This window comes from Squalius cephalus (genome assembly GCF_949319135.1).
Source record: "Squalius cephalus genome assembly, chromosome: 1".
In the NCBI taxonomy this organism is placed as follows: Eukaryota; Metazoa; Chordata; class Actinopteri; order Cypriniformes; family Leuciscidae; genus Squalius; species Squalius cephalus.
This window is the reverse complement of record NC_137122.1, coordinates 17,531,029-17,555,029: the sequence shown is the minus strand read 5'-3', so window position 1 is coordinate 17,555,029 and position 24,001 is coordinate 17,531,029. Positions and strand designations below refer to the sequence as shown.

The 24,001-nt window shown below is 39.8% G+C and overlaps 1 protein-coding gene across 3 annotated transcripts in view; it reads left to right on the top strand.

Moving 5' to 3' along the window:
- Positions 1-24,001, top strand: part of LOC307163140 (uncharacterized protein) — a 444,167-nt gene that overhangs the window by 27,511 nt on the left and 392,655 nt on the right. The window contains exons 1-4 of one of the 3 annotated variants that reach the window (XM_079879042.1): positions 1,357-1,436; positions 2,008-2,084; positions 9,513-9,755; positions 10,433-11,516. In XM_079879042.1, coding sequence (XP_079735168.1) covers positions 9,629-9,755; positions 10,433-11,516 — 1,211 coding nt within the window. In that variant the 5' untranslated portion in view covers positions 1,357-1,436; positions 2,008-2,084; positions 9,513-9,628. Of the gene's footprint in view, positions 1-1,356; positions 1,437-1,873; positions 2,085-9,512; positions 9,756-10,432; positions 11,517-16,608; positions 18,422-24,001 lie in introns of those variants that run through there. The other 2 variants (XM_079879041.1, XM_079879043.1) reach the window with 2 other exon arrangements.

Sequence of the window (24,001 nt, the reverse complement as noted above, 5' to 3'; positions counted from 1 at the left end):
AACTATGATGTCAGAGTTTTTTAACTCTCTATTAAAATCTGAGTTTCTGCTCTTTAAACCAAAAGCTGATGATCTCAGACCTTGAATGTTCCAACATGTTATTGTAAACGATTTCATCTCCAAGTGTAATCTGTTCAAAAATTAGACAAACACCTTATATCCTAACTAACACCTAATAGTAAACTAGATATTAAAAAAATAATACTAGTAACAAACGAAATATAAATATTTATATTATATTATTATTATTATAATATCTATATTTCTTACAACTTGTTTTCTTTTTCTGGGTGAGTCGGAATTAACTGCTATGTTAAATGTAGGCCTATTAGTAACATGAACACAAACCAACGGCCGAGATTTTCCCTAATAATATATTAAATTTCGATTTGTCTTTTACCAAACGCCGTGGGTAAATTTTTCATTTTCATTCTAGGCCTGAAGTTAAAAAAGGTGCAAAGAAGCGGGAGTTCTTTGGGCACGCAAATGGAAGACGACGTGTACGATGGGTAATATATTTTTTGTATTCAAATAATAGCAAGCTATTTATTTTTTTATTAATTTATATCTGAGTTCTGATTTCTGTTCTGGTTCTTTTGTTTTATGGTTACTCAGCTATGTTGCTCTTGTTTTTGTTTTATTTTATAATGCATGTTATATCTTTTTTTTTATTTTATAATGCATGTTATATCTTGTTTTATTTTTTAATGCATGCTATATCGTTTAATGTTGTACTTCTGTAAAGCATTTTGGTCTGTTCTAAATGTGGTAAATAAAATTGAATTAGAAAAATTTATCAGAGTAATGTTTCATTCTTTCTTACCGTAGTACTGCGCTGTTTTTGTCTTTGTCACCACGAAATGCATTTTTTTTTCTGAATGTGATATTTCCTGTTCAGTTTTGGGGGCATAAATAAATACATTTACTTGTAAACTGAAGGATGTAGTTTACTTTGAATGACATTTTGATTAAAAACATATTTAATTGCAACCCTACATGGTCTCTGTCTGAAAGGAGTCATTTAAAAATTCAAGCACAGTACAAGCATGATAAACTAGCATAGAATCTTGCTGTACATAAAGCAAGATTGATTTTATATTGTTTCTATGTTGATTCAATGTTAAATAAGTGATTTAATTATGGTTGAAATAATATTGATTTTATGACCATATTGATTGATTTTTCATCGTTGAAATAACATTATTTCAGGGTGCAAACCTGATGAAAAATCAATGTTAAATTTCAACATTGATTCAATGATCTTTTGGTTAATACATTAACATTGATTCAATGTAGATTCAATGTTGGTCTGCTATCTGGGGAGGGTGTCCTGTACGCGCGTGCGTTAGAGGCCGATGACTTCACTGCTCCTGCCGTCTCTCTTCCCTCATTCAGTTTCAGCGTCGAGTCTTCTGAGGAGAGGAGAGCAGTTCATGGTATTTCTCATTATTTACACAACCATCACACACACTTTATACAGTTTGATTAAGCGACAGGCTCATTTCTGTATTGTTTTGATCGGACACAGCGACACTTGTGCGCATACTGGCTATCGGGACTACCGGGAGATTCTCTTACGTTTGTATTATTATTATTTTTTTATTATTGTCTTAACGGCCCATAAAACTCGTACATCGGCGGCCCATTCGTTTTATTTTATTTTGCTTAATTGGCGGCGCTGGGTTAGTGTCGGCCGGTGTAATGCATTGGTAAAAAAATAAAAAGATCAGCGTTAATTTTTTATTTCGTTTTCTCACAGACCGGCCCATGAAACACGTAGATCAGCGGCCCATTGGTTCTTTTCTTGATTGACACTGGGCTGGCCCAATCACATCTTTAAACACCTCCCCCTTTGGGCTCTGAGCGAGCGTGCAGTTTCAGTGTGTATCATGTTGGATGGAGAGATGGAGAAGAAACGCAAGGAATGAGCAGAGAAAATAGCGTGAAAAACAGATACAGGCCCTTTAAGCAGACGCTGTAAAATTTGTCAAAATATGTTTTCTGCAGCAGCAGGACCTTCATCAGCTCCAGTGATGATGAAGATGATGATAGTGAGGAGGATCAGAGTGAGTGTAGAGTCCGCGGTAAGCAGAACTACTTTCAAAACACTTAGGCTATGTCATGAGTGTATGAACCCCTTACCCTGTTACGCATTATTTCCACATCTGCATTGTTGACGATTACCGCAATTTACTAGAAATTTTATGAGACGCGTTTATAAACCATGTTTTCCGCCAAAATAAAAGCTTGATGCAGTTTCCGCCAAAATAAAAGCTCATGTGCTTATCTCTTTCAAGTATAGAAATTAGTACAAAACTAATTATGAAAGTTTCCATTATTTTAAAGGTGTATTTATATGGCTATTACTGTCATTGTAACTATTATTATGTAGTAGTGTAATGTAAGGCTGTCAATCTTCCTCTATAATACTATTCAAATTCCATTCCTTATTTTATTTAATATTCGAATATGTCTTTGTTTAGAAAGAAACAAGAAGGTCCACCCACCACAGTTTTACTAAAAGTTCTGTGAGAAATACTGGTATTGCTATGCCAATGCAGCTTATGTCTTGTTTTTTGGATTCATCTCTGTGGAGTATAGCTATATAGTGCAAGATGGGTGCTGTTTATGATCATATGTAGTGGGCCAGCCTGGACCAAAATGCCAGTGTCGATTTTTTGTCCCAGTCCAGCCCTGCTTGTGCGTCTTTCCTGGCGTCTTCCTACTGAAATAAACATTCAGTGCAGCAGCAGCGAGCATGAGGAGAGTTGAGTTCATTCAGACCTGAGCGATTTTGTGTTTTGTTTGTGTGTTGTTTGGTCAAATCACATTACATTCTAACATTACAACATTACAATCTGAAAACAAAATAATGTTTTTTTTAAAGAAGTAGTTAAATTTACTAAACTTAAAATCAAAATAAATAAATAAAAACTGATATCATAAAAATACACTTGCACATTTATGTTCACCAACAACAACAAGTATTTTAGCAAAATATATTTATAATTTAGTGTTAATGTATGTTTTAGTCAGAATTATTGCGCTCCTATTCTATTGCGTCTGTCCGGCACGCATGCACGAGGCGGCGCTCGTTCACGGAAGTTTAGCCTGCAGAAGGCTTGTCCACTCATGACAGCAAAATGTAAATATTTGCTTGACTTTCTAACATTTACAGATGGAGAATATGTCAGTGGAATGTAACTTATGCACTGAGGACATTTTTGGATGTCACTTCAGCTTAAAGATTATTAATAGAGGCATATTTTTTTCCCACAAATCACTGCACAAGTGAAGTTTAGGTATGATGATGAAAGTACGTAGAGAATGCATTGCAGTGCCTGCAGTTCAAAAAAAATAATATTTGTATGGAAGTCTATGGTAACACTGGGCGATTCTCGGCCAGAGTGAAATCGCCCAAAAAGAAGCGGTACTCCACAGAACACGACTTGGTGCTGATTGGACTACATCCAGAGGCAGAACAACAGTGACTGCTAGCGTAACTCTGTGGTTGAATGTGAATGTGATTGAAAAAGTCCCTTTCACACTTTGGTGGTGCGTCGCCCAATCGCCCTAATGAAGAAACAGACCCTGGAATTGATCTCAAGTGTTGCTGTTGCCATTTTTATGTTTACATTTATGTCTTTGTATATTTATCATTTACCGCACTATGCATCCTCGGGGAAATGATAAATGCATAGTACCGTACTGCTAGCATAGTACTGGCATTTATTTTAGGCAGATTACATTTACTTATTAAAATTGATGTCTATCCTAACACTTTATATTGCCCGTGTAGTTTCTGTAGACATAAATCTGTAACATGTTAATGATGGAATTGCTTTATTGCAATTAATAGTTCCCTTTCAGTCGAGAACATCAGACGTAGTCGACGTAGACTGAATGGGATCATGCCAGGGAGCCAATTGTCTTCGAGTGTGCGAGCACGAGCAAATGAAAATTTTGCGTGCGTGATTTGCATCACACTCTCCGCCCCGCGGAGCGGGTATAAATACGGAAGTGGATGCACGCACTAGTTGCTTTTTGCTTCGGAGCCGTTCGATGGTGTCTGAAGAGTGTTCTGAGTTTATTCTACGATTGAGTGTGTCGGTGTTCCTCTGGAAAGACTCTCCCAGTCCCCAGTATCTCAGTTCGCTGAGATAGTTTTGCTGCGGTCATTCCCTGTGTGCTCCGGCACTGGTGACGGGTCCCATTTCTAAAAGAGCAAACACGGATGTGAGTGCGTCTTTTTCAAGATGCCATTCCATCCATGTGTTTCTGGGTGCGGTAAGGGTCTGTCCCCCTCTGACGGTCACGAAAGCTGTATCACGTGTCTGGGCTTGCAGCACACTGAGGCAGCTTTGGTGGATGACTCATGTTCCCATTGCGGGAATATGACCATCTCGACGTTGAGGTCGAGACTCGCCTTCGTTTGCGAAGGTGCAGTCCCCATTCCCAGGCCCCGCTCTAGTGTTGCTTCTGGTTTACCTTCCCAGAGGAAACCTTGAGTGCTGTCTGGATTGGGTGACCTGAGGATTACGGTGAGGGGTAATCCACCCGGCAAAGCCCTGTGGATCCCTTCCGCCTCTCTCACGTCGCAGCTGGTGGAGGCCTCCGATGAGCGCGCTTTCGATGCCCCTCCAGAGGACAGGATGTCTGTCGCAGCATCGGAAGGGGAGCTGGCCTGGAGCCGGTAGGGCTCGAGTGGAATGAACCACCGTGTCCCGAGCCATCTCGGTTGGATGATTGGTTTCTCGGAGCGGGCCGGTCTGGTTCTCAGCCCGCCGCTCCGGTACCATTCTTTCCTGAAGTGCATGAGGAGTTGACGAAGGCATGGATGGCACCTTTCTCTGCCAGAAATGCCTGAGTAGCTCCTCCCCCCTCACTATCCTTGATGGAGGAGCGGCTAAGGGTTATGAGGTGATCCCTCCGGTGGAGCGGTCAGTCGCGATGCAGCTGTGTCCGGCGACCGCTGCCTCTTGGACTGGGAATCCTCGTCTCCCCTCTAGGGCCTGTAAGTTCTCGTCCGCTCTGACGGGCAAGGCTTACAGAGTAGAGATGCGCGGTTGGCAGTTACAGCCACGGACTCCGCGGATTGGGCGGATGACGTGACGAAAAATAATATTTTAATTAAATTCGGGCGAGTGGCGGGCGGTTGAACCAATCAAATGAAAAATATATGCAGCGCCTTTCATCGCCCAATCAGCGTATGGCGGGCGGGTGCGGTTTTGAAAATTGGTCAAAAACGTTGGTGCGGATGGATGGTGGACGGATGATGAGTTTTGTGATGCGGTTTGCGGATGAAATAATAGCCCATCCGCGCATCTCTATTACAGAGCCTCGGGGCAAGCTGCTTCTCTGCATGCCATGACGCTTCTGCAGGTCCATCAGGCCCAGGCGCTAATGAACATGCACAAGGGTAGTCCAGACCGTGAGCTCATGGGTGAGCTCCGCACTGCCACTGATCTTGCCCTCCGGGGTACAAAGGTTGCAGCTAGCGTGATCGGTCTGGCGATGTCCACCCTGGTGGTCCAGGAGCGCCATCTCTGGCTCAACCTGGCGGACATGAGAGAGGCAGACAAGGTTCGGTTCTTGGACACTCCCATTTCCCAGGTTGGACTATTTGGCGATGCGGTATAGAGAGCTTCGCCCAGCAGTTCTCTGTCGTCCAGAAGAAGACAAAGGCCATCCGGCACATCCTACTCCGACGGCCCGCTGCTGCCTCCACCTGGTCGTCGGCGGTAGATCCTCTGCCACCTCCTTACTCGGGTGGAGGGCCGGGTGAAGCTTTTTTGTTTTTGTGTGTTTGTTCCGCCGCTGGCTCAAAGAAAGAGCAAATTCTATCCCTGGGCCCTAAGAGGGCTAGTCTGATGGTGTGTGTGACCCTGTACAGCCTTACACTCCACAGCCCCCTCTTTTTTCGCCAGCTGGCAGCAGGATGCGTTGAGGACCCAGTTATCTGCCTTCTCACGCTTCCCCTGCCACCCACTACAGTCAGGTAAGTGTTGCACTGCACACTCAGATCTCGCTTCGGGCCGCCTTCGGGCCTCTCGAGCCGGATCCCTGTCCTCCACTTCGCTGCCCTACCTCAGGTATGTCTGTGGTTCCTGGCCCCTGGTCCGGCTTTGTCAAAGTCTAAGACGCTTCCAACCGATGCCCAGCTTGGCTTCACGGTACCTTCAGACCCGGCTTGCGATTCATTTCATTTCGCTTGGCTTCCACCAGGCTCAGTGATATTCATCATACCTAGGTATTGAACAAAAATGCTCTTAAAAGAGAGTTTTAGTGAGTTTCATCATACCTAGGTGTTGAGCAGAGCTCCTGTCCTGTGTGTGTGCCCCGCAGTCCTACTGGCGAAGGACGCGTGCTAACCTTCCCTCCAGCCAGTATGGAGTCTGGCTTCAGAGCCTGTACTTCATTATATCCTTACTATGTGGTGGGTTATGACCTTCTTGGTTCTGTGTCAACTAGAACGTCCTATTTTTTGAAAGCCTCCATTTGCCTGTTGACACAGACCTGCATTTTCAATGCCCGGTCCCAAGTTTGGTCTGCAGCGTTCGACCTGAAAGACGTGTTTTTTCAGATCTCTATCCTTCCACTCAACAGACTACTCTGTTCGGACGTTTGAAGGCACAAAGTATCAGTACATGGTCCTACCCTTCGAGTGCTCAATAGCCAGTGAGGGTCTTCAGGTCAACTGGGAAAGAGTAATCTCGCCCTAGTGCAGAGTTTCTCTTTTCTAGTTTGGGGGTGGTCTCGGTCTAGCACATCTCTCACTCGAGACGTGCCAGCTCAGTGCTGTATAGAAGTGAGAAAGGGTCCACTGAAACTGTCAGAGGCTTCTGGGGCATATGGCAGATGCAGCCGCACGGCTTCCTCCATATGAGACCGCTTCAGCACTAGCTTGATGACCGAGTCCTTGAGGTGGCCATGGCACAGCAACACGCTTCACTGGCCTGTCGCCAGTCCCTCAGCCCATAGCCAAAAGCATGGCTGAGGGGCCACGTATAAAGGGCATGCAGTAACAGAACTCTGGGTGCCTCTGACTGCATTGGCATTCATTGCCTCTAGTTGCGTTCAGTCCCTCGCTTCGAGACACCGCTGCTCAGCGAGCTTGTACTGTTCCGACAACATTGCGACCGTCGAGCCGCGCTCCCCTTGCATGTTGCAACTCGCCCGCCACCTCTCCCTTGGAGTCAGGAGCTTCTAAGTTCACTTCATTCCACCTATCTTTCTGGCCTGCTCACTCGTGCCGCTCACATGCCTCACGGCAGCCTTTTGGTCCGGATACAGTGGAGACTCCTTCCCCAGCTAACCAGCTGTTTGGACCACTTCGGGGCCGCACAGCTAAGTCTGATTGCCCCTCCGAATTCGTCCTACACGTCCTCCGCAGAAATGCATTCCCCAGTGAGCCTTCTTGCACTATGGTGCTAAAATCAGGAAGAGAACAAGTTCAGCGATCTTCATCACGCTCAGATGTTGAGCAGAAATGCTCCTTAAGCTCAGTGAATTCCTTCACACTCACGTGTTGAGCAGAGATGCTCCTGATGCTCAGTGATCCCTTCACATCTGGTGTTGAGCATTGCTTCTCTCTTGTGCAATGGAGCAGGTCTTGTTAGTTGCCCCTCATTGGCCAACCAACCTTCTCCTCTCGTCAGCCTTCCTAACACCTTATTCTGAGCACATTTTCAGGGATGGGGCACGATGGCATCTGCGTCTATACCTTGGAAAGTTCCAGGTCTGGTTCTAGTAAGAACGGGACGCGACGGTTTTGGTCTACCACAAGAATTGTTATGCAGTAGAGACCATCACTTCTATGAGCACCCTGTATAAAGATGCTTGCTCCTCTAATAGAAGTCAAACCTGTTTGTTGAATTGAGTCTTCTCTCTGTGAGGAGATCCCGAAGGTGTTCGATCACTCCTTTTACTCCCTTTTGCTCCAACTGCTTGTGGTTGGAGTGTGGGCTGTCCCCTCCACCTCAAGATGTTGTGGCTTCTACATTGCGCACATTATGTGGCACTGGATTCAAATACAAATGGAGTACGGTTTGGTCGTCAGGTCCCTGAGGCGAGCAAGGAGTTAAATATAACACCTTGTCTCCCCTCCTTACCCTCTTGGGCTTTTTCTCTTGTGCTACTGCACTGCAGAGACCGCCCCTGAGCCATTGCAGACAGTGAGTTAAAAATTCTGTTTTTTAACTGTTCCCCTGCTCGCATTGTCTCCACTAGGGGGTAGGGACTTGCTAACTTTCGGTCAATGAGTTGTGCCTGGAATTCGGCCGGCTAACTCTCACAAGTTGAGACCCCGGTCTTAATATGTGCCCAAGGTTCCTACCTCTTCTACAGGACCAGGTGGTGAGCCTGCAAGCGCTGCCCCGGAGGAGGCAGACCCAGCCCTGGCTTTCACTAGCAAGCCTAGACCTTAGACCAGCTCTATCTGTTATGGAAACCAGCAGAAGGGAAGGCTGTTTCCAAGCAGAGGTTGGCCCACTTCAAAGTGGTTGCCTTCGTCTTGGTGAGAAATCCCAAGATGCACGTGCCCACCTGGGCGGTGAGCTCCTCCTAAGTGGGAGCAAATTTTTAATTTGCTCGTGCTCGCACGCTCGAAGACAATTGGCTCCCTGGCGTGATCCCATTCAGTCGACGTCGACTACGTCCTCCGTTCCCTCCTTCAGGGAACGGTAGGGGTGGGAATCTCTAGGCACCTCACGATTCGATTCGATTACGATTCAGAGGGTAACGATTATCGATTATTAACGATTTATTTATTTTTTTTACTTACTTGGTACTTTTAAAGCAAGTATTTATGATGACCCATAACGAACTTACTTCCATCTTCCTATATTAATTTTATTAATAAAACAAATGAAAGTGATTTGAACATTGCAAAGAACCAACAGGAAAATAAATGTGTGCCTGTACTAGCAGTGTACTTGTAGTAAATTAATTTACAGTATATTGATGTGAAAACTAAATAGGCTACTGAAAACAGCTTTCATACAAAAAATACTAAATAGGTAACAATGAAATTGCCAATTTTCCATACGCTAGCTTTTAACGAAGAGGGTGCTCGAATTTGGCGCTCAGCCATCATGCGTCTGTTAAGTGCGCGAGTCTGTTATGAGCGCGCCACAGACTGCACGCGCACTGCACGTCCGCTAGAGTTCCGCCTTTTGCGTTCCGTCAATATTACGTTATTAGAAATTTTTTTTAGAGAATTGATTTTTTGACATTTGTGAATCGATTCAGAATCGTCCACGTCCGCATCGCGATGCATCTAAGAATCGATTTTTTCTCCCACCCCTAGGGAACGGTGGGTTGCATACGCAACCAGGACGTTATTATAAAGTCAAACTATATTAGATTCACATATTATGGTGTTGTAGTTATTTGCCTGTGGAGGTTAATAAATATAGGTTAAACCTTTTAATTATTTTATTACTGATGATTTATCCATGTTATATTGTTATCTTATATATATATATATATATATATATATATATATATATAAGATTTTGGCAGATCAGCTCCTCCCACAGCAGTCACACCATCAGTGAAGCTCCTCCATCTGCAATTCTCCAATAAATGCTGGAATATTCCCATCGGCTACAAGTGAAGACAAGCAGCAATGCATCAAGAGTCTGCTCAAGAGCTGAAATCTGCAAAGACTGAGTTTATTAAAGAGGACAGTGAGAACATGAGTGATCCAGAACCCTGCAGAATGAAACACACTGAAGATACTGAAGAACAAAGAGGTTAGTGTTTATTCTTCATTAATTCATGATGCTGAAGAACATTCGTGTTAGAAACATTCAAGCACTTCATCACATTTAGATAAACAGTTCAATTATAGCTGTAAAAGGTTTTTTTTTTATTTATTTTTTTACAAATGGTCAGTAAAGGGAGGTTTTATATTGATTGTCAACATCAGGTCAAACTAAATTTAAATATTTTAACTGTTTTATTTTACATTTATTATATGGTTTACAATTTGTAACAATTTTATCAGAACTTTGACCTGAATTTTGTGCGTATTTTTACAAACATGTATAACAAATAATTATCATTCCAAAATGTACAAATTTACAATCTACTCCGCTTTACTGCAAACATTTGTGTTCTTTCTCGCAGTGAAATTCACTTGATATTGTGTTTCTTGTGTCCCACTTTCACATGCGTGAAAACATGGGATTTGTGCCTATAATGTTTAAAAAATAATAACTGGAAGATCAGTGTACCTCATTCATGGAAAGTTTCAGAGAGGTTTAATTAATTTATAAAAAAGACTTTATTGTAAGAAATTATTGTAATATTTTATAGCAGTTGTCTGTTACATCTGAGATAATTTTTATCTCCATTCACTCCATATTTCTCTCTTTGAATTATTTTGATTATTTAGAAAATTAGAAAATTTGTTTTTCTTTCATTTCAGACCTGATGGAAGTGAAGGAGGAGAGTGAAGAACTGAGTGAAGTGGAGGAGAAACATCATGTCAAACCTGGAGAAAAACCTTTGAGTCGCTCAAAGACTAAAAAGACATTTTTAAAGAAAAGAAAAGTCAAGAAATCTTTCACCTGCACTCAGTGTGGAAAGAGTATCACAACCAAACAAAGTCTTGAGATTCACATGAGAGTTCACACTGGAGAGAAGCCGTTCACATGTGATCAATGTGAAAAGAGTTTCACAACCAAACAAAGTCTTGAGCGTCACATGAGAGTTCATACTGGAGAGAAGCCACATGTATGCAAACATTGTGGGAATAGTTTCAGTCAATCATCATACTTTGATGTTCACATGAGAATTCACACCGGAGAAAAGCCGTTCATGTGTGAACAGTGTGAAAAGAGATTCCCAGACAAAAAATCTCTTAAGATTCACATGAGAGTTCATACAGGAGAGAAGCCACATGTATGCAATCAATGTGGGAATAGTTTCAGTCAATTATCAGCCCTTAAGAAACACATGATGATCCACACCGGAGAGAAGCCGTTCACATGCCTTCAGTGTGGGAAGAGTTTCAGCCAATCATCACACCTTAATTTTCACATGATGATCCACACCGGAGAGAAGCCGTTCACATGTGATCAGTGCGGCAAAACATTTATCTGGGCATCAAACCTGAAGAGACACCTGACAGTTCATTCAAAGGAGAAGCCACATTCATGTTCTGTGTGTGGAAAGAGTTTTTCAGTGCTGCAAACTTTACAAACACATCAGAAAATACACACTGGTGTGAGAGAGTACATGTGCTTTGAGTGTGAGAAGACTTTTATTTCAATGAACTGTTTAAAACTGCACCAGAGAATTCACACTGGAGAAAAACCTTACAAGTGTTCACACTGTGACAAGAGATTCAGTTATTCATCATCTCTAAAAACCCATGAGAGGGTCCACACTGGAGAGAAGCCGCACACGTGTGATCAGTGTGGAAAGAGTTTCTCTTTTAAAACTCATCTGAAGCGACACATGAAGATCCATGCAGTGGAGAAACCACATCACCACAGTCGGAAATCACAGTAAGTAGTTCATCTTTATGTGCTGAGAAACAAAAGCTGCTTTTCCACCTTCGGAAAAGGTTCCAGTTGTGTTTCAACGCAATTACAAACCGTTCTTGGCCCTGAATTCTCAGCACACTTGGCTAACTGTGCCGAACCGTGATGGCAGTGTGTGTGTACTAGTGGTGGAAATTTTCTATTCTTTCCAGAGAATCATTCATTTTCAGTTCGTTCACCAACATAATTTGTTCATTGATTTGTTCAGTAACAATTTCTTCATATTACATAAATACCAGCAGGTGGCGAAAAATAGTGTCTTATGTGTTATGTCTTTAGTCAACGAACGTATTTACTTGTAACAAAAAAAAAAAAATGTTTTTCTTAAATGTGTGCCTATTTTACTCATTAAACTAATAAAATAAGTCAAAATTAGTGGTTCAGAATCAGATGACCAAAGCACAAAGTTTTTCTTGCATAATTAACATTTTAATTGTTTGGTCAGACATTTACACATTCATAAATCTGGGATTATGTTAAACGCTGAGTTATGTTCTATGTTAAATACGAATATATAAACAATCGAATGTGCACAGTATCTATAACTGCTTTGCATCTGCTTTCTGCTGATTGCTGAATGAGATTGACTCGCATGCTAAATGACCGACCTACCGGGTAGGCTACTCTTTCATTCATTTCATTCATGAACAAAATGTACCAGTTCTTCAGATTTAGATCTCTCTCTCGTTCAGACTCTAAACAGAGCAATCTCGTTCAGTGATGGGCGTATTGGTTCAGTAGATCCAACCAATTACATGCCCCTTCACATCCTGAACTGATATGCAACTGGCTGACGTTACGCAAATGAGACATAACCAATACTGTAAATTTTTTGTTTGTTTTACAGTTTTTAGAGAAGTGCATGACATGAATCAAACATAATTAATTCATTTTTGATAAATACAAAATGAACACAAAACACCAGTGCTTAGTAGTCAAGTAAATTGTTCAAAGTGCAAAATACCACAAAACTAAGTAAAACACAAATAAAATATAAGAAAAACAGGTAAAGAGTAGTGTTAAAGATTAAAGTTAAATCAAGTAAACAATCAAGTGATTAATATCTTTGATTAATGGCTCAAAACCCTGCTAATACATATCATACGGCCCACACGACATATTTTCAAATTCTTAATCCACTCACGCATATAATATACAACAGAACACAATATACAGTCTCCGTACTGTTTACAAGATATTAAATCAATTTACACACTTTGCAAACTTAATTTACTCATAAATTGAAGAGTTCTTACCTCTTCCCAGTGTGCGCAATGCGAACTGGAGAGAGGCGCGCACACACTTCAAAATGGCACCAGGACAGCGGCAGAATTTTTTTTCAAAATAAAAGTCTCTGGAGAGTGAATTGCAGAATCAACATATATTGCTCAAAGAAAAACGGAAATAAATCAGTAATAAAATAATAAGGATTTTAGTGAAAAAAGCAACAATACATTAAACTTGGATTGCACTTATTATAACTCATTACATAAACACAAATTAATGATACAATTAAAATAAATATCCGATCATTTTCAATAACATGGTTCGCACGCTCACCATGCACCATTCATTTTCAGATGCGTTTTGTCCATAGAAATGTTTTTCTATGGAAGTAGCTTCAACTCGAGCTTAGATAACCCCCCCAGTGGGACTACTAATGCTTGGATGATGAGTAGCAAGATGCCTAAATTATGCAGGTGGAGTTGGGGAGGTGGAGGGACGCCAGAACAGCTGATGCCAGAGCGAGGTGAATATTAGATGGGTTCACTCCTCCCGAAATTACCTTGTGAACTTCACTAATTGTTTATTTTCTTGAGCAATTAGTTCTTGCAGCCCTAGTTAATTTAAGTTTGTATTGATCATCAAAAACAATTTAAGAAAATGAAACATCGTGATACTGAAGAACAAAGATTGCTGTTTATTCATGATTCTTTATTCATTCGTCATGCTGATGCTCCACTAGATTTACATTGTTTCAGGTCAAGAATAAAAAAAGACTAATTAAATATAAAATTATTTTGACAGAAGTTTCTTGATTTTGTCCTTTTATTTGAATTTGACACAAGAAAAGCCTATAAAGCAGGTGAAGTGGGAAGTCTGAAGGCCTTTTCACACTAAACAAATGTTTTGTTCAAGCTTATTTTGAATAGAAACAGAGACACGCTAATAAACACGCCAATTTGGGTTGTTTATTGGCCCGAAATATGCTGTGACTGACTCCATAACCTGTCCATAAACAATTAGTATGCAGTTCTGGGAATATATTTTAACTTTCTAAGCATTTATATTCTGTATATTTAAAAAAAAAAAAAAAAAAAAAATTTGCAATAACATTTTTGCAAGGCATCAGGCGTTTCCATCACCTGTATTTTGCATAAAATCAAACGATATACAGAGAAATAACGAATTTATAAATACAAAAAATGTACACAAACATGTATTTTACCAAAGACACGCACCAATTTGACGGAGCTGCACTGCTCTCTCCTGAAGAGGTTGCAAAAAGCCTGTGATAAATAACACAATCCCTGAAGTGTGTCTGACCAGCAGTGGTTAAATAGGGCCGGTAATGTACGCAATATATAATGAATGTTCCTGGGAGATCCGTAGTTTCGCGGGATGTGGAAGCGCGCAAAAGTTCCAGAACCTTCTACTGCCTTGAGAAAAAAAAAAAAAAAAAAAAAAAAACTCACGAGCGGCCGCCACTGCAACAGTTCAGCACAACGTTGGTTGTACAAAAAGTGCCCTGGCCTTGAATGACAAGGTAAGAAAAATATGTTTAGCACATTGTATGGGTCACTATATCATAACAAGGTAATACAATGTGTAATCAAGTGATGTCAATTCCAGCGTTATGGACATTTGCAGTAAAAACTTGAAATATAAATTCTCAGAAAATGCATTTAATACCAATATATTGAAACAGTTTATAGGCTATATCCATACTCCCTTAATAAAGGAGTCCAAACATTAGAAAAATATCAGTCTACACGTTTTATATTCTACACATGCCGTGGACGTGACACAAAAAATCTTTAACTTTTAGGTGACAAAATATTTTTTTGTAATTCTGTGAATTACACTGCGCAAATGAAAAGTAATACTACCCACCGGATCAAGAAGGGTTGGCTCTCCACAGAACAGAACATATTCATTTTATTTTATTTTTCATGTTCGCATTTATGAGGAAAAAACAATGTTACGGACGTGAGCGCTCTGAAAGCGGCACTAAAGACTGCTTTAAAACTTTCACTGAGACCTCAAACAGAAAACACAAAGCCTTTCTTTAAAATTAATTTCGTTTTGTATCTTAATTTTAATCAATGTTTCATCAACCAATTGCCTGGATTTAATAAATAAGATAAGTAATTTATTATTATCTATAATATAATAAGTAAATATAGCAGACAATAGGTAATCACGACACGGAGGCGCTGGTGCATGAACTGGTGCTCCTCTCATAAATGAACCGAAACTCAGAGTATAAGGTAGCCTACTTGCCTCACAGACCTGAGAAATATATAGAAAGCTTGAAATGTCTTCTTTTAAACAGAACAATTCAAAACGAAAGAAAGCAGACTGCTGCCTGTGTAATCTGTATGAAATGCGCATTTCTCTCTGGCGCGTTCACTACTGCGAAGATCGCGAGTCGTCAACTTCACCTATGCAGGGCACTGACACAGAAAACATTTGTTTATTAATAAACAATTAAAATGTCTCCTTGCTATATTTTACATATTCATAATCATTACTTTTGCGGTTCTTTGTGACAGCTTTTAGGTGCTTTATTGGCAGCGCCACCCTTACATGTTACATGAACGTGTCATCACCGCTTCAGCACCGAAAACAGGAGATTTTTTTCAATCCCTGTTTTGGCAGGGGGTAAAACTGATCAGAAAATGTAACGAAAATGTAACGAAACGTTGTAGAAATATAGTGGAGTAAAGTATACTAATTGCTGCAAAATGTAACGAAGTAAAAGTCAAAAGTAGCCTATGCACTTGATTCTACTTAAGTAAAGTACAGATACGTGAAAAATGTACTTAAGTAAAGTAACGAAGTATTTGTATTTCGTTACATTCCACCACTGCTGATTAACAGTAATGTAAATGCTAAATGTCCTAATACCTGTTGATACTACAACAATGCAAAGTATGCTCTTAACCTTGCAGTTTTTCACATATCATGTAAGACTAAATTTCTCCATTTCTTTGCACAAAACTCTCCAGAAAATGCCATTTAATGTTGTTTTTTTTCCAAAAAATTCCCGGGGGGCATACCCCCTGACCCCCCTAGGGAGAGCCCCCCCACATAAGAAATCCCAATTTAACCCCTGCTGACCAGGATCTGGGTAACACAAAAACTACCCAAACTTTGAAAAAAAATAACCCAAAAAATGGACCTAAAAGGCTCAACCCAGGAATTGGGTAGAAAGAAATAACGTTCAAAACGTCACACTCTGGTCAGAACAGTGTAAATGCCACAAAAACTGAGGCCAAACATGCATAAAAACACCTTTTACATGTTATTGAAGGTAACCAATCAAATGCAATCAACAAACCATCTTATATCATAAATGTTAAGTATTTGTATAATATGTGGGTTTTAATACATTTTAAGGGCTTGTTTCGTTTGTTCCATGGATTGCTCAGCTAAACAGGCGAATAAAAGACTATTAACTACTATTATTTTATTATTATACAAAAGTCTCATTAAAATGTCTACAAATGTTTAAAACTGATCAGAGATCAGGCAAAACCCATAGACACTTGTTCAATGGTTTGTCGCATGATGGGTTCGCAGAGATCATTGACATTTTGAAACGGTTATGAGGCAACAAAGCCTCGTTTACTGAAATCACGTGACTTTCGCAGGTTGATACACGCTCTGAACCACTGATTTGAAACAAAAGATTCATAAAGGTGTCTGAGCCTCATAAAGAAGTGTTTCGAGATCGCCCATCACTACTTTAACTACATGAGTAAGACATGATTAGCAAGTTGTTTGCATAAAATAGTCAATTGAATCTCACTTGATTTAATGTTTCTTTTAGACCTGATGGATGTGAACAAGAAAGGAAAAACAGAAGCCAAAAAATCTGTCTCCTGCCCTCAGTGTAAAAAACGCTTCACATGTAAATCAAGTCTGAAGATTCACATGAGAGTTCACACTGGGAAGAAGCGGCTCAGGCTTTCGCTCTGAAATCACATCTTCTCATTCTGAAGAAAGACAATTTAACTGTGATCAGTGCGGTAAACCGTTTCATTGGGCGTCAGTCCTGAAGAAACACCTGAAGATTCACTCAAAGGAGAAGATTCATTAGTGATATTACAGAAGAAAAGACACGGCGGTGTGTGTTTCAGTGCTGAAGTCCTTTACTACAGAAGATGAACTGAAAGACCACCAGAAAATTCACACTGGAGAAGAAGGCCATAACACTTTTAAGAGAGACGTGAATCTGATATTCATTTTGAACTCGTACTTCATTGTTTTTCATTTAAACATGTAGTTTCTCTTCCACTTCAACTCTTCCATGCAAACACAAGATATACTTTCATGTATCTTTGAAACTGGACACTTCTCTTCTTCTCTTGAGATGCTTTGGCTCTTATAAGTCAGTAAAGAGAGAGATCTGTCTCATTCCTTTTCACTTTTACTTAAAGGGATACTTCAGGATTTAGCATTAAGCTTTGTATTAGTAGAAAACCTGTAGTATTTTCGAATTACCATGCTTTCCACCCTCATATCCCCCTGAGATGAGAGATTTATGTATTTTTTGTCTGGAAAAAATCCTCCGATGATGCAAAAATCGTCATTTTGCGTCATCTGAGGATTTTTTGGCCAGAGACTAAAGACTACAGCCAGTAGTAGGGGCTGTCCCGCATGTTTTCAGCCCACCATAGAGGGTGGGATCTCACTCACAGAATGTACACACAGTGTCAGACATCTTTCTTTGGAAGCTAAGCTAGCAGGAGAAAGCTGAGTAGTAGGGGTTATCATCATCTTTTTCCCGGACATGTCCGGCCGTCGAGATCGTCCAAAATGTCCGGGATTCGGCTTTTGCTTTCTGTGGTCGCCATTCATTGTTTACATGCACACCTTTTGTTTCAGTCTAACTGAATTCATTCCGATTGGTGAATCTGAATGTAGTGTTTACATGAACGCTAAACAAGTGATCAGTTGATGTGCGTTTTAAAATTGCTAAGAAAATTCCCCCTCCTCCGTGAGAGATATGAGACTGGTGCGTCTTCAGTAATCACGCCACCGGCCTCGCGCCATTCTCCCGCGCCCCTCAGCCTCGTCCTGCTCACCACAGTAAACATAATGAATGGTGACTGTAGAATGCAAAAGCTGAATCCTCCCGGACATTTTGGGCGATCTCGAAATCCCGGGCAAACTCGTCACAGACACTCACTAGTAGTAGCCTACGGTAGGCATGGCTTGGGAGTGTCCTCGTAGAGCAGCGAAGCAAGTGCATTCTGGGAGTTGTTGTCTTTCATCCACATAACCCAAAAATACATTTTCTAGCTTTTCTCAGTCTAGAAAGCTCCAAATTCAAAAATAATTTCACATTTCTTCTACATAAATGACCTATTTTAAATACACATTCATCTTTCCAGAGGTGAAGTATCCCTTTAATGTTTGTATTTGATTCATGTAATTATTGATTAAACTCTTTACTCATTTTATCAACATCTCATTGTTATTGTCCATTTTCTTATTTTCTTGCTGATTCTGCTTGAATCAGGAATAATTTTAGCTCTGAAAGTCATGAAGTATCCTGATATGATTGCTTTTTGAGCAATCTGGTCACATTTTGTAAATAATGAATCGATTTTGTAGCATGTGTTTATCTTAACTATTACAGACCTGGGGCCGTATTCACAAAAATGTTTATCTTACCACTAGGAGTACTCATAAATCACACTAAAAGATTTTCAAGTTGTCTCTTAAAAGTTATTCACAACGCCTTTCAGAGTACTCCTAAATCACACTAAAAGATTTTCGAGTTTTCTCTTAAAAGTTATTCACAGCGCCTTTCAGACCTACTCTTAGTAAGGAAAAATGACAACTCCTAAACTAAGAGTGAGTCTTCGTTGCTATGGATGACGTCAATTCTCATGCATGAGCTTCCTCGCAATGATCACAGTGATTGGTTGATAGATGACAGGGCCATCATGCGGAACATAACACAGACGCACCAAATCATGGAATTATGACATCTAAATATGTCTGTGTCCTACACAAAAAAGGCCCCAGTGAAGTGTTATTCTAAAAAGGCAGAGAGAGAGAGAAAAGTCGTGAATTCAATTAAATTAAATCAAGGTAGCCTAATACCCTAATGAAAACCACCACTTGCCTAATAATGAAAAACGACACTTGCATTAACACTTGCTTGGTTAATTGACATCCTATTAGCCTAAATAGACTACTTAAAGCAAGGAAATGTTGCTCCTATTTAAGTAATGTAATAGTTGAATGATGGTGGATTATGAACTCGCCAAAACTGAAAAAAAAGCCCAACTGGACACAGGATCAGTTACTGCTGCTGGCCCAGTTGGTGCTGGAAAAAAAAAAAACATAATAAAAGGGAAATTCGGCACTGGGATATCAAGCAAGACTAAGCGTGAGACATGGGAGAGGATTTGTTTGCAGATCAATGCAGCATTCCCGCTTGTGTCGCGGACCCCGGACGACTGCGAGAGGCGGTGGTATGCGCTACAATCGCAGTCGAGTGTTGAGATTGCAGCCTTTAAACGGGCAAGCATGGCAACAGGGTAGGCCTATAATATTAAATATATAATATCGATATTGTTTCATGTAATTCTAAAAACTTCCTGCTTGTCATGAATGTAATGAATTATGAAACAAATGTCATAAACAATATGCTTACATTAAAGTGTGCTTTTAAGTGTTATGTAGGCAATGCTTTTGAGTTGGTGAAACTTTACATGTATGTGTTAAGGAAGGAGGATCAGCACCTAAGCCACTGAGCCACATTGCATCGGTGGTGTATAGTGTCATTGGGTCAGACACCAGCATAACGGGCCTTGAGGGTGCAACTGATCCGGCAATGCAGCTGCTAATGGAAATAGAGGGGTAGACTATGTTTATGCAATGATTGCAATACTTGTACATTTTTGGTGATATTTAATGAAGGACATACAATATCATTATGTGCAAACCACCCACCCACACAAAAAACTGTGTTCACTAATACGATGTTTTAACAGGCTACAATTTATGGTACAGGCCAAATGGAAACCCAGGTCCTTCAGGTGCAAGTCATCTTCCTCTTCCTGCACGTCTTCCACCCCTGACTCTTACTGCACCTCTTCCTCTTCCAGCACCTCTTCCTCTTACTGCACCTCTTCCTCTTCCAGCTTCTTCTTCCACAATCCCATCACCTGCCTCTCCCCTCAGTCCTGCTGCTGGTGCAAGGCCATCACCCCGGGAAGAAAAGAAGATGAAAATGGAAATGCGTGTGTTAAAAAGGCAGAAAAGGGTCCTTGATGCAAAAGAGAGGCTAATACAATTAAAGTCTGAATATTACACTCTAAAGATTGCAAAAATGCAAAGGGAATAAACACACTTAAATTGAGCAAAAATGTGTCTCTACTCATTTGTGCATATGTGATTATTTACCCAAAGTGTGTATGGACAAAGTGATCCCTGAATGCCAGTCCACGTTGTTCCACTTCATCAACAAATTGGTTGTGTTCATTGTCATCATCATCATCATCATCATCATCGTCAAACTCATCACCATCTCCTGTCTGTGGTATGTTCCTTTGCCGGCACAGGTTGTGAATAAGCGCACACAGTGATCACTTTACTCGTCTTCTCTGGACTAAGGCGGATTTCACTATGTAAAACATGGAAATGTTGCTTTAGCTGTCCAATCCCCCTTTCCACCACACTGTGTGTCTTCTTGTGTGCTCTGAAACATACACCAAGGAACAGTAAACATTATTGATTTAACCAACAACACCAAGAGCCACCACTATAATTTGTAATAAGCTTTGACATTGTGGTCTGACGTCTCTCAAACAGTTGCCTCAGACCACTCTCCATCAATATCCTCGAGTCATGAGTGGATCCGGGCCACTTTGCAACAACATCGAGAATTGTGAAGTTTGCATCGAACACAATCTGGGTATTGATGGGAGTGGGTTTTCTTTCTATTCACAAACACGTCCTCAACCTGACATGGTGCAATTAGTTAAATATGTGTCCTGTCTATAGCACCGACCACTCCGGGCACACCGGCAATATCCATAAAGCTGGCTTTGTTTCTTTGGAGTTGGCGAATGTCCAAAGGAAAACTTATGAACTGTCGAATAATATGGGGTCTACAGAGTGCATTGATGGTTTGGTGGATGGATCTGCTTACCGATGGCTGGGATATCGCTAGATCGTCGGCATTACACAATTGCATTTTCCCCGTTGCCAGGTAGCGAAGTGTTGTCAAACATTTCAATTCGGCACTGATTGGGTTGTTGCGATTAGTTGGTGCTGTTATTGCATCCCTCACAAGATCCACAACAATCAGTATTCCCTCACGGTTAAGGCGGTATCTTTGTAATAACTCTGTGTCATTGAGTGTCTCCAACACACTGCGTCGCGCGGCCATTTTAAGATCCTTTGTGAATAGGTCGTAGTGAGTTAGGAGTCCTCTCGACTTCTTTTAAGCTGTCCCAGACTTAGGTGCTACTTTTAGGGCTAAAATGCTTCGTGAATTTCTCTTAGTGAAAAAAAATTAGGAGTCCTAAAGTTAGGAGTGACACGCCCATTATTTTTAGGAGTTGCTCCTAAATTCGCCAGTTAGGAGCTACTTTTAGCCTTAAAATTCTTTGTGAATGCGGCCCCTGATCACTATGTAGGACGCGTTGGAAGACAACACAACTACAAAAAAATGCATATTTCTCAATTTCTCCCACCCAGCTAACAGGGAACGTTCCCAGAACTTTCACTAACGTTCTTTAAAAGTTGTGTAAATGTTAGTACAAAACGTTATTAAAATAATGTTTTCGGAACGTTCATATAACATTATTAACGTTCTTGTAACGTTGAGAAAAAAAACGTTCTTAGAACAACGTTCTTGGAACGTCTTTATGACGTTATTTGTGATTGATGAAAGTTCTCATAACGTTGATAGAAAACGTTCTTAGAACAAGGTTCTTGGAACGTCTTTATGACGTTATTTGTAATTGATGAACGTTCTCATAACGTTGATTGAAAACGTTCTTAGAACAAGGTTATTGGAACGTCTTTTTGACGTTATTTGTGATTGATGAACGTTCTCATAACGTTGATAGAAAACGTTCTTAGAACAAGGTTCTTGGAACGTCTTTTTGACATTATTTGTGATGGATGAACGTTCTCATAACGTTGATAGAAAACGTTCTTAGAACAAGTTTCTTGGAACGTCTTTATGACGTTATTTGTGATTGATGAACGTTCTCATAACGTTGATTGAAAACGTTCTTAGAACAAAGTTTTTAGAACGTCCTTGTGATGTTATTTGTTCTTGACTGATGTTCTCATAATGTTGAGTGAAAACGTTCTTATAACAACGTTCATGGAACGTCCTTGTGATGTTCTCATAATGTTGAGTGAAAACGTTCTCATAACAACGTTCATGGAACGTGCTTGTAATGTTATTTGTTCTTGACTGATGTTCTCATAACGTTGAGTGAAAACGTTCTTAGAACAACGATCATGGAACGTCCTTGTGATGTTCTCATAATGTTAAATGAAAACGTTCTTAGAACAAAGTTTTTAGAACGTCCTTGTGATGTTATTTGTTCTTGACTGATGTTCTCATACTGTTGAGTGAAAACGTTCTTATAACAACGTGCTTGTGATGTTATTTGTACTTGACTGATGTTCTCATACTATTAAGAGTTCTTAGAACTTTTGATACTATTGAGAACATACTATTGAGAACGTTCTTAGAACAACATTCTCAGATACAAAAATATGTTCTTAGAATGTTTTTCTAACATTCCCATTAAGTTATGAAAATGTTATTTCTGAATGTTTTCTTAATGTTCCAAACATCCAGGTTTTTTTAAGTATTAAAGAACGTTTTTTTCTTTGTTTATGTGAACGTTAGAAGAACATTCCATTCTATAATTTTGGAAATTTTATGAAAGCGTTATTTCTGAATTTTTTCTTAACGTTCTAAACATCCTTTTTTTTTTAAGTATTAAGAACGTTTTATCATTTTGGAAATCAAAACATCGAGTTTTTTAAAAATGTTTTAAGAACGTTTTGTCTAAACATTTATACATAACTTTTAAAGAACGTTAGTGAACGTTATGGGAACGCTCTCTTAAGGTTATAAAAAAAACTAACTTGCAGGGAACGTTCTGGAAAGCTCTCTTTAAAATATACTGTAAAATAAAACCTAAAAATAACCTGCTAGGAGAGATCTTGTAAGTTCTCTTTAGGTTATAAAAAAATAACCTACAGAGAACGTTCCTAGAACGTTCTTATTTGGTTCCCAAAACAATAACCAAATGGAAACCATATGGGAACATTAGGGGGGAAGTTCTGTGTTTGTTGGGTTCTTATGCATTACACTAATCAGTCAGAACTTTGAATTTCCATTCGGTAACAGCATTTCATCTGATTCTGAACTAAATTCTCTCATTGTCTTTCTATCACTCACAACTCTGTGCATGCGCTCCATTCCATGCCATCTTTACACCAAACATCCAGCGTCTCCAGGCAACCATTAACCATTAATCCAGCTAACAAAAATAAGTTGTCAGAACGTTTTGCTAACATTCCCATTAAGTTAGGAAAAAGTTATTTCTGAATGTTTTTTAAACATTGAAAATGTCCAGTTTTTTTAATTGAGAACGTTCCCTGCAGGTTATTTTTAGGTTTTATTTTATAACCCAAGGAAAACCTTCCCAGAACGCTCCCTGCAGGTTATTTTTAGGTTTTATTTTACAGTATATTTTAAAGAGAGCTTTCCAGAACGTTCCCTGCATGTTATAGTTTTTTTATAACCAAAAGAGAGCGTTTCCATAACATTCACTAACATTCTTTAAAAGTTATGTATAAATGTTTAGACAAAACGTTCTTAAAACATTTAAAAAAAAAAAAACTGAATGTTTTGAACGTTTAGAAAACATTAAAAAAATTATGTTTTCATAACATTTCCAAAATGAGAAAACTTGAATACTTTTTTTTTTAAAAAACGGTTGTTTTGGAATGTTCAGAAAACATTCAGAAACTTAATGGGAATGTTAGAAAAACATTCTAAGAACATATTTTTGTATCTGAGAATGTTGTTCTATGAATCTTTTCTCTCAATAGTATGAGAACATCAGTCAAGTACAAATAACATCACAAGGACGTTCCATGAACGTTGTTCTAAGAACGTTTTCTATCAACGTTATGAGAACTTTCATCAATCACAAATAACGTCA